The sequence below is a fragment of the Topomyia yanbarensis genome, chromosome 2 (genome assembly GCF_030247195.1).
Source record: "Topomyia yanbarensis strain Yona2022 chromosome 2, ASM3024719v1, whole genome shotgun sequence".
Lineage (NCBI taxonomy): Eukaryota > Metazoa > Arthropoda > Insecta > Diptera > Culicidae > Topomyia > Topomyia yanbarensis.
The window spans coordinates 14,492,444-14,510,639 of NC_080671.1; the positions used below are offsets into that span (position 1 = coordinate 14,492,444).

The 18,196-nt window shown below is 39.0% G+C and overlaps 1 protein-coding gene across 3 annotated transcripts in view; it reads right to left on the minus strand.

The window, feature by feature from the left end:
• LOC131681289 (potassium voltage-gated channel protein Shaw) overlaps nucleotides 1-18,196 on the minus strand; it is a 352,113-nt gene that overhangs the window by 28,471 nt on the left and 305,446 nt on the right. Inside the window, exons 5-9 of one of the 3 annotated variants that reach the window (XR_009303887.1) lie at nucleotides 13,763-13,957; nucleotides 2,815-3,033; nucleotides 1,829-2,444; nucleotides 1,145-1,291; nucleotides 206-891 (exon numbers count right to left, since the gene is read on the minus strand). Coding sequence is in view for 2 of the 3 variants with exons in the window: in XM_058962019.1 (XP_058818002.1) it covers nucleotides 1,145-1,291; nucleotides 1,829-2,444; nucleotides 2,815-3,033; nucleotides 13,763-13,957 (1,177 nt within the window). In the remaining variant the exon portion in view is untranslated. The remainder of the gene's footprint in view (nucleotides 1-205; nucleotides 892-1,144; nucleotides 1,292-1,828; nucleotides 2,445-2,814; nucleotides 3,034-13,762; nucleotides 13,958-18,196) is intronic. The other 2 variants (XM_058962020.1, XM_058962019.1) reach the window with 2 other exon arrangements.

Below are 18,196 nucleotides of genomic sequence, written 5' to 3' on the forward strand. Positions count from 1 at the left end.
CCTTATTTATATTACTATATAAAGATAAAGGTAACAACCGGAGACGAAATTTAAGGCAGGCCATTAGGCAAACTCGGAAATTAAAGATATCATAAAACAGATACAGCGAGTGAAAGAGGAAGGAATAGAGTGTAAAATCCGAAGCGTAGAATACAATAAAAAAATGAAATATGCTCGTTTCGTGGCATAAAGTTAGCTTACTTACCTGCCTCTGGTGGATGGCGTGTAACGCGGATAGGTTGGTTGCATACGTGATAGGTCCAATTTCGGTATTGTTCCACGTAAATATCTGCCTTCACGACACCGAATGGATCCTTCAGCAGCTTACTTTTCTGCTTTTTATGTAGTCTTTTATCTTCAACCGCGTGAAATATAATGGCGTAGCGTACCTCGTTGTTTTGTTCGAATATGTGCTGGCAGTTTTTAGGAGGGTTGTATGTTGCTTTTTTTCGATATACTGGTTAAGGGTTCAACAGGGAAAAGCCTGCCGCGGCCCACTAAGAAGCCAACTGGATGATTTTCCCATCGCGTTGCACTGATGGAAGCTATCCCGTTTCCACATGATGATACCGTGGATATACGGGCAGTGTCCCGAGTGAGTAGTTATAACGAGAACGTAACTTGATCAATTTTGAAGGGTACAACACATTTGCTCCTGTTTGCCGGGGAGTGTTGTTCTCGCGAATTTCAACTTGATTGGGTTGCTCGGAACAATTCTTTTGGTAGCGAGCACATTTTTTCCCTTATCACGCAACCAGGGTGGGATGAAGCTCGAACGGATCATGAACGGTAAAAGTAGAGGAACAGCACTGGCAGCAGCAGCAGCAGCAACAATACCAAACATTTGGTCACGCTCGCAACGGAATATCTAAAGCTTGTCGTCCCATCATGCTGCGGGTGTGTGTGTGCGTGAGTTTGGGGAGGTGTTTGGTTTAGCATTTCCAAGAAGGAGTGTGTCAAGAAAAACCGAGAAAGATATGCCAAGAAAAGAAAACAAAGAAAACACAAATCATAAAGAGAAAAGACAAATAGCAATTGTATGACGAACAAGCAACTACCGGTCAACAAAGTAGAGGCCATAAAGAAACATGTACACACAGATATTGTCCACCTCAAATGTAAAACTCGAAGCAGCCTGACTTACCCATCTTTGGCAGGATAACGTCCTTCGAAATGGTGCGGTTGGCGTTCATGCGTCTGATGGTTTGATCCATGCTTCCGGTACTGGGCGCATTGGAAGAGGGAAGCTTGCCGGATCCGGTGTTTACGCACGCTCCCGGACCGCCTTGACCTTGATGTGGGCGAAGGGAAGATAAAATATGAGTTGATATTTGCTTTGTGTTTTACGGGCGTTAAACGGGCTCCGGAGATTGGGAAGATGATGGGATATGCATGCGTGTGAGTTATTAAATATTGTTGGTAAATTTGTAGATCGGTTTAATGGCGATGAGGTGTTTTTGATTTATTTTAACTTGTGCTCATGCAAACCCAGCTACAGACTAATAAACAGGTCTGTACTATTTCCTAAATGCATAAGTATACAGCAGTAGTCTGAAGAGTTGTGACGGTTGGGAGTAGTTATGAACAAAACAAAAGCCCTAAAGAAATTAGAAAAATAGAGAAATCCAACCACGGGCCTTCAAACATATTCTGATCTTATGTGAGAACTCAGAGTTGCTGCTGGCTAACATGCTGCAGATTTGTATTTCATGCTATAACTTGTGAATTTTCCTGTCAAACATCGTGCCAGATGTTTTCCATTCGATCCACACTTCAAAACTGTTTTCGGGGAACAAATTTCACGTTATTAAAAACAAATCCCACTTACTTTTAAACTCACCTGGCAATCTCGGAGGTCTGGACAGCTCGACCGGACAAACCCGGCGTCTCCGTTTGGGCAGCTTGGCGCGGGCCTGCGTGTGCGAGTAGTACATCGTAAAGTTGCTCACGATGACGGGAACGGGGAGGGCGATCGTCAGCACACCGGCCAGGGCACACAGAGCGCCGACGAACATGCCGATGTAGGTTTTCGGTGTCATGTCACCGTACCCGACGGTGGTCATCGTTACCAGTGCCCACCACAACCCCAGCGGTATGCTGTTGAAGTCGTTGTGCGGATTGATCTGTATCCGCTCGGCGTAGTACACGAGACTGGCAAATATCACGATACCTAGAACTAGGAAAAACACCAGTAGCGTCAGCTCCTTGGCCGATGCGCGAAAAGTTTGAATGAGAATTTTCAGCCCGGACGAGTGTCGCGTCAGCTTGAACAATCGCATGATACGGATGATGGAGAAGAACTCCAGGATGTCGGCGTTCTCCAGGTGGGATGCGAACCGCTGCAGTATCAAATCGATGAAGAAACTCAGCGTTGCGATGTAGTCGATGATATTTACAGATGACATTATAAACCTAAGTTTGCTCGGCGACGAGATGAAGCGTACCTAATGGAATGTGAAACGTTTGTTGTTAATTTTATCGAGTCATAATGAACAAACGGGTGAGATAATTTGGGATACAGAATGCATATGGTAGGTTTCCGTCTCGTTAAATAGCTCGACGATAAACCATTACCCCGATGGATCCTTGAATATGTGTTAAAGGTTGTTAATAATTCTCTCGATGACACACAGAAAACAGTATTATTGCGGAAAACAAATGTGCAAATAGCGAAGAAAAATTTTACGTTTTCGCGTTAGGTCTAGGTCTCTTGAGGGAGAAACAAATGAGAAAATATCTTAACGGACGGAACCACTTTTTAGCAATCTGTAACAGATTTAATGTTAGTAGAAACAATAAGCTAAATTAAATTACCATAATTTCGAAGGTGAACCACGCATTGCAGACACATTCGATGTAGAAAAACGCGACGTGAGCGTTCGTTTGCGTCTTTTCCAGCACCCAGGAGGTATTCTGGCTGGCCGTCTTCACCGTGATATTGCGAATGTACGGCACTCGCATGTCCGGATGCGTCTTCAGGCAGAATGATATGATCGATACGCAGATGAAAAAAACTGATATGATGCCGATTATCTGCAAGAAAGATAAACAGGAAAAAAAGCAGATACGTTTTAATTTGACCGTTGGAAGCTCGGAATTTTGTTGCGACAATCAAAGAGCGATTACTATTTTTTTTAAATAACTTTACTGTAACAAACTAATAATTTGACTTGATCGAAGTTCAGTTGGTATGTTCACTTTGGTAATGGAATAACATAAACAGCAATTTTTAAGTTTTATTGTTTTCTATAAGTGTATCTTTGCCTTGGTTTGGCGGTTCTGAGGGTAAGTAAAGCTTCACCAGGAAGGGCTGTGCAGTATGCTCATAGAAATAGTTCTGTAATTTTTCTACACGGAAAAAAACTTGTTTCTAAAATCGTGAATAAAGTGCCATGAGTTCTGGAACAATCACGTTTTTACGTTACGAAAACAGGACCATGACCAAAAATCATGGCTTTTATAATTATGTTCAATTTCCCTTCAATAACGCCCGCATAACGCTTTCATTAGTGGAAATATTTTTTGTTTTGTGAACTTCAGTCACGGTTTCCGCCAAGAATTAGTTCACACCTATATGAACATTATTCATGAAATCAAAGGTTGACTCATGATTTTTTCCATAGTCGTAGGAAAAATAGTTCACAAAATCAAAATACTATGACTATTTTTCGTGAACTATTTCACGAAATTCGGAATTTTATTCATGAATCCATTCCATTCTCGTGAACTAATTCATGATCCTCAATATATTATTTACGATCCAATATCCGTGCTCGTAAAATAGTTCACGACATCATGAAATATTATTCATGTATTCGGGAACCGATTCATGATACCTAGTATAATAGTCACAACTTACATTCGTTTTCGTGGAATAGTTCACGAAATCATGAAATATTATTCATGTATTCGTAAGCTGGTTCATGATACCTAGTAAATGATTTTCGATCTATCTAGTATCTATTTGCGTGCTTGTGATATTTAGAAGATATCCCTAATCATTTACAATTTTATGCAACATGGTAATGAAATTTTTACGTAAACTCTTCCACAAAATATTAATTCGTTGAATCATATTTGTTCCATGCACTTTTTACGAAATACCCAGCTGCTAGCGACCAGTAATAGGTACGAGCAATAGATATGAAAAAATAAAATATTAGAACCTCGAACATCGTTATTCATTTGATAGGGTTTATTGTGATGTCCGGACAGAAAACAAAAACAGCACTGAAAATCCCATATAGTGTGCGTGATATAGTTCACATAATCAGGTATCGCAAATGAGTATTATTTTAATGATCCAATTCATATTGTCACGTTATTCCGAGTAAAATAATCGTTATTAACCAAAAAATGATAGATCACGATAAGGCGAAGAGTGTTTACGAATACCATGGTAAAACTGCTGATATCATGAACATTAGTTACATTACTCTTTGAGAGTAAGCTTTAAAATAAAATAGCATGATAACATGAACAGATATTATGAAAATCATGACCAAGATCCTGAAACCATGAACATGAATTGCTCTATTCATGACTAAAATATCACGATAACACGAACAGAAGTTACAATAATCGCGACTAAGATCTTGAAATCATGAACTTTATTCCCGTTAACGTCATCAGAATTCACAAGAATCGCGAATAAGCTCTTGGAATCATGAACAACGTTTGACTGTCGACTGTGTATTCCCAAATCATGAACAAGAATCACAACAAAAACTAAACCATGTCCAGGGAACAACAACAGTAACCCAACCAAATATTATAATGTAACGCCATGTATATATTCGGGGCGAAGTGGTTTTTGGAAAACACAAATAGTTTCATGAATACGAGGTTTATTATTCACAATTTCACGAAATTGGTCACGGTTTTCGTAAATGGTTCTGTTCACAAAATCATGACCTTTTGTTCATGAATTTATGAACGGATTTTTTTCCGTGGTTCCCCAGCAAAGTCTACCGAAATATAAGTTCCGCAAAGGTATGTAGTAGGCTTTAGTACACAGTTGCTAAAACTATATCAATAAAACCAAGAGTAAGACTTAAAAGTTCTGAGTCCTTACTAATAATATTGTGCTTGGAGAAGGAAAAAAATGGGCAGAAAACTATTTTTCTCCACTAAGGAGAAAAATGGTACAACCACATTTTCGCGTGAAAGGCACAAAATGAAATTTGCGTTTCGATTTGCGAATCCTCTGCTAGCGTAGACCTGGCATTAAGTTGATGTCAGATTTTGATGAAACGAAGTCAAATATATTGTGCTATTACCACGGAGCTATATATAATTACATCGTCCGATAGGTGTCTGGATTGGATTGCGTATCGACTTCGTTTCATTGGTATCTAGCATCCGCTTGGCACGATACAGACACAAAATTCAAACGCGAAACTTAACTTGAGAACGTGAAGCAACAACCGGTTCCAGGCGAAGTCCCCGAAGAATGAAAGTTCTGATTTGTTAATGAAATTTACAGAAATCTCTTTTATCAAATATCAGGTGCTAAGTCGGGGCAAAATGCTGATGAGACGAAGTTGAAATACCATCTATGATATGACGCACCTTCACCTCATGGCACACTTTTTAAATCCAAAATCGCGGATATAAATGGTGACTCTTCATGTCGATTAATTTGAAAAAAAAAAAAAAAAAATAAAAAATATTCGCATTTTTGTACGTGGAAGACGTCTAGTGGTCAAACATTGTTCTTACTATTTCATAATCAATATAGCTGAACTGAATTTAAAAAGATCATATTCATGACAATTCATTATCTAAAACTACCCGATGCACAATATTTTAAAATGCCGTTTTCGAGCTAAAAAATTCTCTAAACTTTTGACTGTAGAAGTTGAGTACTATTGAAAGAAGTGGAGCAAATGTTTTTCTGAGTACTAGTCACATTCACATAAAAGCTTTTACTATTATATTTGCACTTGCATATTAAAGGGTGTATTGCATCAAGAAAAAAAAAACGCTGTAGAAAATAACCCATGGGGTATTTTCTCTTGAAAATGTGGACAGAAGTAGTTTAGAGTGTATTGTTTACACTGTATTTTTATCGCGGTTAGCTTTTCGATAATTGAAAAAAGTGACTCCAAATCGCGACGGAAAGTCACGGGTCCGGAAACTGTACACCAAGATGCTGACGAAGCCTCGTTGTCTCATCATGGATGATGAGACTTACATCAAGGCGGACTTCCGGTAGCTTTCGCAGTTACTGTTCTTCATCGCCGAGTATAAGTCTGATGTTCCGGAGGAAGTAAGGAAGCAGAAACTTTTAAAGTTTGCCAATAAATATATGTTTTGGCAAGCGATCTGCTCATGTGGCAAACGAAGTGCGCTGATCGCGATTACCGGGACTGTAAACGGGAAGATCTACCTCGTGGAGTGTCTACAGAAGTGTCTGCTTCCTCTTTTGAAGCAACACGAGGGTCCTACGATCTTCTGGCCGGATTTAACTTCGTGCCACTATTCGAATGTTGTCCTGTAGTGGTAAGAAGCTAACGGGGTCACTAGACTGCCCAGAAAAATAATGAATTTTTGGAAACTTAATCGGCCCACCCCTGTGTCGATTCCTAGTCCCACCAGGAGTACTTGCACCAAATTTGAAGCAAATCGGACAAGTCTAACTACCGGACCAACGTGCCTGAAGTTTGTATGGGATTTTTCAACAATTTACATGGAGAAAACCCACTAGTTCGTATTTTTGCTACTAGGTGGCACTGTATGCATCGTATTATCACTATAAGTGAAAATAAGAAAGATAACTAAATTGTCTACAACTTTGTAGAAGACTGCTAGTCAATCCGGCATTACTGAAAGATGTAATTAAATTTCAAACGAAGTGATGTCTGAGTCAGTTTTGCATGGGGCCTAGCAGTGCATGGTTGTGTATCAGTATTCGAGTCCCGCGAACTATACATTTTTGTGAAATAATGGTACGATTTAGCTGAATAGTATGTTTGGAAGAATTGTAGTAAATAATACGTGTTATGTTTTGATTAGAAAATTTTAGTTCCACATCTGATCGCATAGAGGGCGCCACCACTAACTTTTTATAGAAGAGAGATAGATTATTAAGATGTTTGGAAGAAATACTGAAAAATGCCTGATCTATAACTTTGTAGAAGACACCAAATTTCTATCTCTCTTCTATGAAAAGTTAATGTTGGTGCCCTCTATGCGGTCATAGTTGGAACTAAAATTTTCTAACCAAAGCACAACTCGTATTATGTGTTAAAATTATTCTGACCATACTATTGAGCTAAACCTAACGATTATTTCACAAAAATGCATTTTTCGTGGGAATCGAGTACTGATATATTACCAAGCACTGCTAGGCCCCATGCAAAACTGACTCAGACATCACTTCGTTAAAAGTTTAATAACTTCTTTTAACAAAGCTGGAGTAACTGGCAGTCTTCGACAAAGTTGTAGACAATTAAATTTTCTTTCTTATTTTGACATACAGTGATGAGTCGATGCATACAGTGCCACCTAACGGCGAAAATACGAGCTAGATGGGTTTCTCCATGTAAATTGTTGAAAAATATCATACAAACTTCAGGTACGTTGGTCCGGCAGTTAGACTTATCCGATTTGCTTCAAATTTGGTGCAAGTACTCCTGGTGGGGCTAGGAATCGACACAGGGGTTGACCGATAGGGGCCATTTTTTCCTGTCACTCTAGGGGTCACCTTCGTTTCTAAAGACATGATCTACTGTAATGTAAATTTGAACCATTTTGACAGGAGAAGGGTCCATAAATAATAGAATAGGAAATAAAGACCACAATAGCAGCTGTTCAAGATGGCGCCGGTATTCAATCAGCTCCGCTTCTAAACAATTTAAGGCTCCGTTCGGAATATTACGTACCCGTGTGAAAGGAGAGTGCTCGTCATCATTGAAAGCGCGTCAGATATTTCGCTTGAGGTCACAATATAATAATTTAAGTTGTTGTTGAAATAGATAATCGAGAAAAACATAATCGAAAAAGAGAAGGAAAAGGAATCCAAAAAATGCACCGAAGCGTAAACGTAGTTGTCTCGCAACTAAGTAACTATGTGAACCGGAATACACAACATCTATTCTACACTCTGGCGACGACGAGGTCACCGAAGAAGTCATTCACATTTACAAAACTAGACGCAGCCGCTGACAAAAATACGTTTTTTCAACATTTTCTTCCGTGGTTCCATGATTTTTCACATCAATTGCCACTCCCTCGCATTCTTGCTAGAATGACGTCAATGGATTCCATTTGTTAATTGCGTTATCTGTAGTAGTCATACTCTGCATATAAAAGTTGGGTCGTTGATGTTCTAGACGTGTAAATTGATTTATTTAACCTCGAGTATCTATATAAGTATCTTCGCCTTATTGGATTTAGCTTGAAAAGTGTTTAGCCAGATTCTATTCCGACAAAAAGTTAGTTTCGGTTTCTTATGAGACGAAATCGAAACGCACCCATGTAATAAGTAAGGATTTGTGCCCTTCAAGTACAAAGACTGGTTTACCCAAAAAATTTCGTCCTGGTGCGAAATTTTGGTGTTTACCAATTTTTTTCTCCTTAGGGTGAAATATAGCATAGTTTAACCAGATATTAAATCATTAGTGCCATAATGTTGTCAGATGTATAAACTTTCCAACGAGTACTAATTTGTCAAAATCAGCGCAACAGCACCCTTGCACGAGCTTGCAAAAAAACTGACCTACTTTTCCCCATTATACTCTAATATTATTTGCTGCAAAAAATCTAAAACTAAACTACTCATGAGCTTGCTCTTCGGTCATTAATTGACTCGAAATTTTTTTCTCCAGCCGATAGAATCTGAGTGAAGTGTGCTGAATACTATTAATTCAAAGCACACATTTAAATGTGCATCAAACAAAAGGCAGCACATATCAGTTTCAAAGCTCGAAACAAAACTGTTTGAAATAATAAATCAAAACGCTCTGCTGGTGATGTGATCGTTGCCGTTCCAATTCTATTTTGAAACTCGTATATAAAAAGGTATAAAAACTAATTTTTGCAAACCTTTGATAAAAATTAAAACCGTTCTTGGTCTCTGCTCTAATATAACTCAATCTTCTCACCCACCAAAATCTCCAACTAACCCCCACCTTTTATTAAGCATAAATCCAGTTGAGTCCGTTCGTGCTTTAGAAATACCTACAGTAGCATGTTATCAGATGCCTTAATGATAAAAACGCATAACGTATATCCGAAATATGGAACGTGTATGCCAATAGGTTAATTGCCCTAGGTATCTTCAAACCGCCAAAAGCATTTTGACATGATAATTACCATCCCAACGCACACACTAACATAAAAATGTTTTGTTCCCCAATGATAACTTACCAGCAGTACAAACACGTTGCACCCTGCACTGTGCTCAACCCTGCCGCAACTTGACGTTTAGCCTAAGTTGCTTGAAGCCACCGTGTTTGGGACGATGTCGCCACCATAGAGTGCCGTTGTGATACTGTAGATTTCCATGCGAGAAAATAATTTCGTAGCGTCATTTACGAACTTTTTTTTCTTTATTTGCATTTGTAATCATTATTGGAAAAACCAAAATGACGAATTGAGTTGTTTGTATTTACATTAAATTATTACGCTATTTTGAAATGATTATTCTAATTATCTCGTCCATAATCAGAATAATCATTTCAAAATAGCGTAATAATTTAATGTAAATACAAACAACTCAATTAATCATTTTGGTTTTTCCAATAATGATTACAAATAGTGCCGAATGCAAAATGCATGGTTTTATTTATTGTGTTTCTAGTGTGAGCCTTTCTTCCCCGTCGCCTTTGAAACATCTTTCGTTTATAACTATTCTCGAAAGTTTGTCGTTAATTCTTAAGTACATTTAGTTTTGTTATTTTCATTTTTAACTTCGCATTTAACAAAGGCGGAGTTAGATGAACGCATGTCATCTATCTGATAGGCACTGATATTTTCGGTGTTAAGATTACCACGAATTTCACAAGTTATGACAGCTCGTTTTTTATCGAAGAGGAAGAAAAACAGTTCAGTATCATTGTGTGCTATGTTTACATTGCAATACATATATTACTACCATAATATCTTAAAACTAAATGAAGGTATTCACTAACTAGTATGCGCGCTACTGGTTTTTATGTCGATGATTCCAAAAAAAATGATCGGGGTACAGATGCATTATTTTTATAACAACTCCAAACCTCCTTAACGTCATCAAAAATGAATTATCGAATGTTAAAAAATCTAACGAGAGAACTTTTACTGTTAACAAGTTTACGCTATTTTTTTAAAAATTGGTCTTGAAAAAAGATTGATCCGCCATTTTAGACCCACAGGCCCAAAAAGGTGGTTTCAACGATTTGTATAAGAGCTGTCAAGTTGTTTACCCTCTGAGTGTGCTAATTTCAATCTGAACCCATCCTTCCAACTTTATTTTACAAATCATCGAATCTACACGACTCGAACCATACCATAGCATTACTATACTCATTTCGTGTCAAATTGCGTGCTTAGAACACAGCAAAGAAATGAGTGCCATGAGTTGCTCGTTTGGCAGGCGAGCGACGAATGATACAAACTGACACGGGGCACTTCTATTTATAACTTCACGTATTTGATTGAGTCTCACAGGTGCCACATATTGACGGCTCTGGCGAACCAACGAGCGATCTGCGTTTGACAGGTATCTGTAGCAATCATGTTGCAGCTAATAAGGCGTCGAAAAGCGAACTGGTGATTTTTTCTGGATCATGCCTTATACGTGTGTCGTAGGTCATTTGACGACAAAGGGGCCGCGCTAACAACGCTAGCTCGCTCGGCCGAATTGTACGGACCAATCATGGTGCAGATAATTACTGCTGTCATAAAATACATTATTTTCGTTATTTGCACAAATAGTTCATTCTTCGGAATCAGTTAATATTTTGAAACGAGACCTCTACTTCAAAAATTGTTCCTGCACTCATGTAGAAAACCCGTATCTGCCTGATCCTGAGAAAAAGTTTTATCTGGCTACAGTACAAGGTGTCCAGCAAAATCAAAATTGTTTTCGATAATAAATTTGCCCAGGCTTTCATATCATCTAGCAAGGAATTCTCAGATGCGGACTCAAAACCAAGCTTTTCAACAAAACCATGACAATATAGTGGATTTCCTCCACAAGGATATTATGAGGAAAAATAAAGGACGCTTCCAAAACTGGTCAAAATTAAGGACATGCTCTTTAAAATAAGGACAGTTGGTAACTTTAAAGACTTCATCATTATCTTTAAATGAAGTAGAAGACGAAAAATAATCCACATAAATCCACACAATGCTCGTTACCGAAAAAGAAATGCCGTTATTTTTTTTATCAACGTCATAATGTTAAATACCGATAATCTCTGAATTCATGCCAATCATCTCGGATTTGAAGCACTGCACTGTTCTAAAATTATAGATGTGTGTGGGACGCCGAAACTCAACAACGAGCAGCTACGAGACAATTGTGCTGCCGAAGAATACCGTTTTCAGCACCTGAAGCAAAGCTTTCATACTTGGAAAACCTAAATTATATGTACAGGCAGCCTTTCACATGCAATTGCCCTTTGTTCTATTTTGCCGAGAAACAAAATTGATGTTCGTGCATTTTAATTCCTTTGATGATGGTTCTGAAAGTAGATTTTAACACACTGTAGAGAAATATATGGAATTATTATTTCATAGCATTTTCAATGGAGTTTCACTCGAATAAATTTGTGTATTTCGTAACAGCCATCAATCGCGGTGGTAAATCTTGAACTAATTTACATACCATGAGACGAGCCCAACTCCTCTGTCAGCTTTATCGGAGTTTTTGTGTGGTAGCAGCTGCTGGTAAGTTTATTGGTCATTCGAAATTTATGACACAGAAAATTGTAGGGGAGAAGAACTACTATACAATTTCAATCTCAACGCGGTGTACGCCTTTATCTTCTGAAAACGAACCGATAAATCACCACTAAAGTAAAACAACGGTAAAACTCTATCTGTCACTTGCTATTCCACGATAGCATTATATTGCACCGACAGGCAAACGCTAGCAGCATGCAATCCGTAAAACTAAACAACGGCGCGGGTCTCTCTCTATGCTTAGACGAACTCGAAAAACTTTGATTGGCATATTTTTAGATTGGTTGGTTTGGAGGATTACCATACGATCGGAATGGTTTGGTTTCACTCAGAATAAGCTAATGCTTGTCCGACGGTTCAGCAGACCAAATCGGCAACACGAAAAGGTCACTCGTTGTCACCCTTCGATGGATTATGTGGGATTGTGATGTGATACGGGTTGCAGTGAGAATGATACCCAATTCCATGTTTGGTGTCAGCCGAATATTAGGCATCTTACAGGAATTTGGCGGGGTGAGATGTTGTCTTGTTATTTTGCTTCGCATTACAAATTCGTTTTTTGGTTATTGAAATCGTTTGTTTATTAGGTGAACACGATTTATAATCGTCGGACCAAGAAAAGCGAGAAACTTGTAAAGAGCGTCTCATCGGTTAGTATTGATGGTTATAGGTTTGATTCAGAGTAAGTGAGAATACAGAATAGGATCACAATACTTTCGAAATTATTTGTCATGAAATAAATCGGTCATAGGGTGTGGTATCTAAACAGAAAGGAACAATCAATGCCCCATCGGCATATTTCTTGTATGATGAAACTGGATAGAGGTGATTTTCATCAGAAATCGTTTCGTGTTAGGTATTATCCTTTAGGACTCATCTTGTTCTTCTTATTATTGATACAAGAATAACAGCAGCGGTAGTTTGCTGTTATCTGCTTGGGCAAATCGTATTGAAAGTTTCATCGTTTATCGCTCTCTACTTTTTTCGTGAAACCTTTTCTTATTGAATAGGTTTGCGGTGATCACGATGGAAGTACAACAGATCAACCATAAAAAACCATAAACCTCAAAAAATCCTTTAATGATAATTTTTTCCTACACACGGGAACGTTTTTCCTGAAAAATCGTTGTTTTTAAGCTCTAAAAATCGTATTAAAAAAATTTATCCATAAAACAAAAATTTATACACAAAAAAGGAATCACGGCAAAGGAAACATGAAAATTCGAAATAATCGAGTTTAAAATTTCAAATTATCACTGCTGTTGGTAGACAAAGCGCGTTTCAAAGCGCTGTAACTTTCGATCTTTTGCGTGGATCTCTATGAAAATTTGGGAAAATATTCTCAGGGGCTTGTACTTTCAGAAAAAGTAATAATTTCTTTTTCTATTTTTTGAAAAATAAAAAGGTATCCTTAAACTAATTCATAACCGCTGCCTGCGAATGAAATATGCCATAAACCTATATTTCTCCCCACAAAAGCTAATGCCGTTTTTGCTTGAGAACCTAGAGACTAACCAAAGTTACTTGCTACAAACAATCGTCTTTGATGAAACTGAGTGGGGTTCTCGCAAAACAACCGTGGTGTAAATTAATCTGAAATATGTTTCAGGTTGGAACCAAACCCGATTTTCAACTCAGTGGCGCGAGGGTCTGAAACTGGCTTCAAACAAACGGTTTGACATCAGTTAGGTCCGAAGCTGAGCCAGGTTCAGTTTCAAGCAAAAACGACATTAGTATCAACTGAACTGACCCAATGGAGACGCATAATGGTTTATTGCGAAACTTTTACCCCGTTAACCACCATGCGACCCCATTCACGAACCCATGTAACCGCAATATATTTATCAAGAAAGTATTCCACAGGACTCACCTTGGCGGCATTGGAACTGTACGGCTCGTCGAATAGTGACCAGATCTGCGGTTTCAGGTGCTGCCACCAGCTCACCTTGCCTTTATTGTAAGCGTCTTCGAAACCGAACTTTTTCGCCGTCTCTTCGTCGGAAGGTTTATCCGTATCTAAATCTAGCCTATCTAAAACAGCCAACGTTTCTTGCGTATTCCGGTGCTGTAGGATAAAATAGAAAGAAGAAGAAAAGAAGAAGCAACAATACATTAGAATAGCCAGCGCGCAATTATTGTTTTTTGTCTTACGTCGTTCGGCAAACAACTGGCTTTGCTATGACTTAATTAATTTTTAATGTATTTGTTTAGGCTGCTCGGCTTTACGGGACTTGCGACAATTCCTACGATGGCTAGAGGCACAGCAAAAAATAAAACCCCCGGACAGGGCATTCGGGTGGTTCAATTTCGTATCTCCATTACGCGTGTGACAGTCATCCCTATTAGCTGGATGAACATAAATAAAAATACGCGCACTAAATACATCGGTCGGAATCGGTTTGCTGATGCCAAACTGTGCTATCAGTGGGACAATGTTAGCATAATAAGAATGATTTACTGGTGTCATAGCAAACTGATATGCATTGCCGAAGGGGGGCTATTAATCATTATCCAACTGTCAAAGTGTAAACTAGGTCAAGTGAGAGTGAGATTTATGGAAAAATTTTCCGATAAATATCAGTGAAACTAATACGGACCAGTTCGAGTGGAATATGTGCTATTTCTTATTGCATGATAGACGGCCAAGAATGTCGAAGTATTTCCGATAACAGCGTAGACGAAAAAATGGAAAGCATAACACTTGGGTTCATATGATGTATTCTTGTCGTATTGGACAGTGTTTATTTTCTCGATATTTTTATAGATGCGCCCCTCTGGTAAAATCTTCTTCTTCCAAATCTTTGAAGTGACCCAGAAGAATATTCTACACGGGAAATTCATTGAAAAATTCATGAAAAACAATCACAATTTCGCGAACTGAACGATTTACGAAAATAGTAACCAAGTCCTGAAATTTTGAGTAACAAACATCGTATTCATGAAACTAATTGCGTTTCGTTAGGTAGTTCCCTGGGCATGTTTAATTTTGTTATCATTTTTGTTCCTATTTTGATACACTGGCTTGTCTTAATGAACCGACAGTTGAACAATATTCATGATTTCAGGAGCTTAATCGTGATTTTCGCTATTTCGTATTACGTCACCGTAATATTTTATTAAATAATTTACTACCAGATTTTTCTGGTAGAGTAGCGTTATTTATGTTCATTATTTCAGGACCTTGGACACAATTTTCTTAATTTATGATCACGTTTCTAGGTTTCTAATCGAATTTTTCTGGCAGAGTGGTTATGATATTTTATTCTTGAGCTTACTCTTTGTCGGTGAGATGATATCACCAAATTCGACAGCAATCCAAAAGAGTTTGATGATGGAGTGCTTCAACTGTGAACGGTTGTCACGGTAAAGATGGACACGTCTATCGATACCAAGACACATGTTAGTGAACTCGGGTGATTCGTAGTTATTCTGCCTAAGCTCGACCCTCATTACCAGAAGACACAGATTAAGCCCGTACGATATTAAGCCTGTTCTTATGACCCTGACACTTCTAGTTTTCCGATCTGTTTACCTCACATCCTTGCTCTCACTTGAGTACTATGGCTCTTATTTTCATAACTTTCCCTACCCAGTAATACCTAGCTAATTGAATGTCGTTAAAATGTAATAAAGAAAATGTGACTAACATAGTCGAAATAAAAAAGGGAAAAAAATATTTATTATTTTATCATTTTGTGTAATTAATTATTTTGTCACCTACAATTTATTGGTGTATCTGCGGAGATATGATTTTTAGATCTTATCACACCGTTTGGTTCACGCAATTTTCTAGCTATAAGAATAACCGCATGTAAGTTAACCTTACTTTTTAGTTATAAGCTAAGATTGGTTGCTTTTTAATAGAAATTCGAGTAATTGTTAGATGTAGGTAATAGTTTTATTAGTTTAGTTTATTTGGTTTAGGTTTAGATAAAGAAAATATGTGTATATAAAAGTACAATTAAACTTCAAGAGATACATTTTTACAGACGTTTTTCACGTTGCTTTAATATTTATTTCTCTCTGTCGCGATCGCCACCTATCCTTCGCTGTCACGCCTCTGACGTTTCAATTGGTCACGTTGCTTCGTGTTCAGAACACCACTGCAATGAGAGACCTTGTCGTCTCATACCCCGTTTATTTCCGTTTCTTTTTTATTTCCGAATTCACGAGACTCCATGACGTCTAGCACCGCTAGCTTCACAGCCGCACGCTTCACTACGCTAGTCGACGCTTGTATCCAGGTTTGACGAGCTCTGCCAGCATCACGTTCACTATACGACCTCGCACCCACTGGTTCCTCGTCGTTTCGCTTACCAGAACGACCAAATCTCCAACCGCAATATCATTCGCTTCGTCAAACCACTTACACCTGCGTGTTATCTCGGGAAGCCATCGTCTGAAAAACTCGTCGTAAATGTGTTGCGTTAGCTTCCAGCTACTTCGAAGCTTCGTTCAAGCTTCCTAGCAGGAAGTGGTGCAGAGTTAAGGATTCTCTGTCGGTTGACTTCAATGGGACGTTAGTGACTTGGTCTACAATTTATCATAGCCTCTGGCTCGGTAATAATCCTCAGCAATGTCTCGTCGTCGGACTTCCAAAGTGCTTCTAGCAATGATCCTACTGCCACCTTTACGGGTCGCATGAGACGCTCCCATGCGCCACCCATGTGTGGTGTACCGAGTGGAATAAACCTCCAACGCGTTTGGGCACTAGTAAATGATAGCGTCAAAGATTGATTTTGTGTTTTTATCTCCCTTTTCAGTTCATTGTTTGATTCAGTGAAAGATGCGCTGTTGTCCGTATAAAATTCTGCTGGAGGGCTTCGAAAGCAGTTCGCATTCCGAAAGAGTGTGGGAACCGGGACATACCTTGATTCCTTGGAAAAAAAATCTCGGGCAAGCAATGAAGGATGGACTCCACACCGACTGCGCAGAACTTGATATCGACAAAGCCTATGATATCGTTTGGCGTGAGGGAGTTCTTCGGCAGCTTCATAACTGGGGCATACAGGGAAGTCTTGAACACTACATCCAACGATTCTTAAAAAATCGCAGTTTCCGAGTAGGTATTGGGGGCAGAAAATTAGACCTTTCCATCGAGGAAAAATGGAGTTCCTCAAGGTTCAGTCTTGGCCGTCACGCTCTTCTTGGTGAGCATGCAACCTATTTTCGCGGTTCTCCCGAAGGGAGTGTTCGTGTTCGTTTACGCAGACGATATAGTGCTATTGGTAATTGGTAAAACATATGGATAAAACTGCGGTTCGCACGTGGGCCGTGTCCGTAGGGTTCCGAATTTAAACAAACAAAGGCATAATATTTCATTTCTGCCCAACAAACCACCTTGCATCAAACAGACCTATCTACATTGATGGCGCCATCGTCCCGTTATTTTTTTCGGCCGAAGTCGTGGCTATAGTACTGGCTCTGGCAAGAAAACTCGACGGTGTTGCTACCGTTATTTGTTCCGATTCTCTATCCGTGATTTTAGCACTAGAAATCGGAAAATCGTGTCATCCTTTCGTTCAGGATATCGACAATTACAACGACCCTCTCACCACCATATGCTGGGTCCTCGGATATTGCAGGATACCGGCAATGAACATGCGAATCATCTCGCCGCACTTGGGCGCTCATCACGATCTTATCTCACTAGAGAGATATCGAAAGACGATATCACCAAGATAATTAAACGAGAAGTATACCTTCACTTCGAGAGGAAATGGAGAAATTCTTCAGGTCATCTCCACAAAATTAAAAACTCTGTCCAAATATGGGAAAATCGCAACAACAAAAAGTAACAACAAATATTCTGGAGGCTTAGGACTGGACATACTGGGACTACACATGCCCACACTCTGGCCCGCGTCGAAGTTCCGATGTGTAGCACGTGCTGTCCGTTGAGCACATCCTAGTCAACTGCATCGAATCTGTCGATCTTCACAGGAAATATTGCTTACCCACTTCCATCAGGGACGTACTGACCAATGACTCCGCGAGCGAGGAAGCCCTTCTTTTGTTTATCAAGGAAACCAATCTCTCCGACGTCATCTAACCTCCCAGTTTCTTCATAGACCTCTATATGTACCGAAGGCATCATAACATCACCAACATCGTGCAGCTTCTACTAATCAGGGGGCCTACTACTCGAATTTTATCCCTTTGAACAGAATCACGCTACTTTTTCAACGGATCCTTCCATAAACAGCAGCAAGGCCAACGGATACAAATCTCAACAATGTCATTGTAAAATAACATGTTTTTTATTCAATCCTTTCTATAGGCGAATGACCTCCTAGGTTAAAGA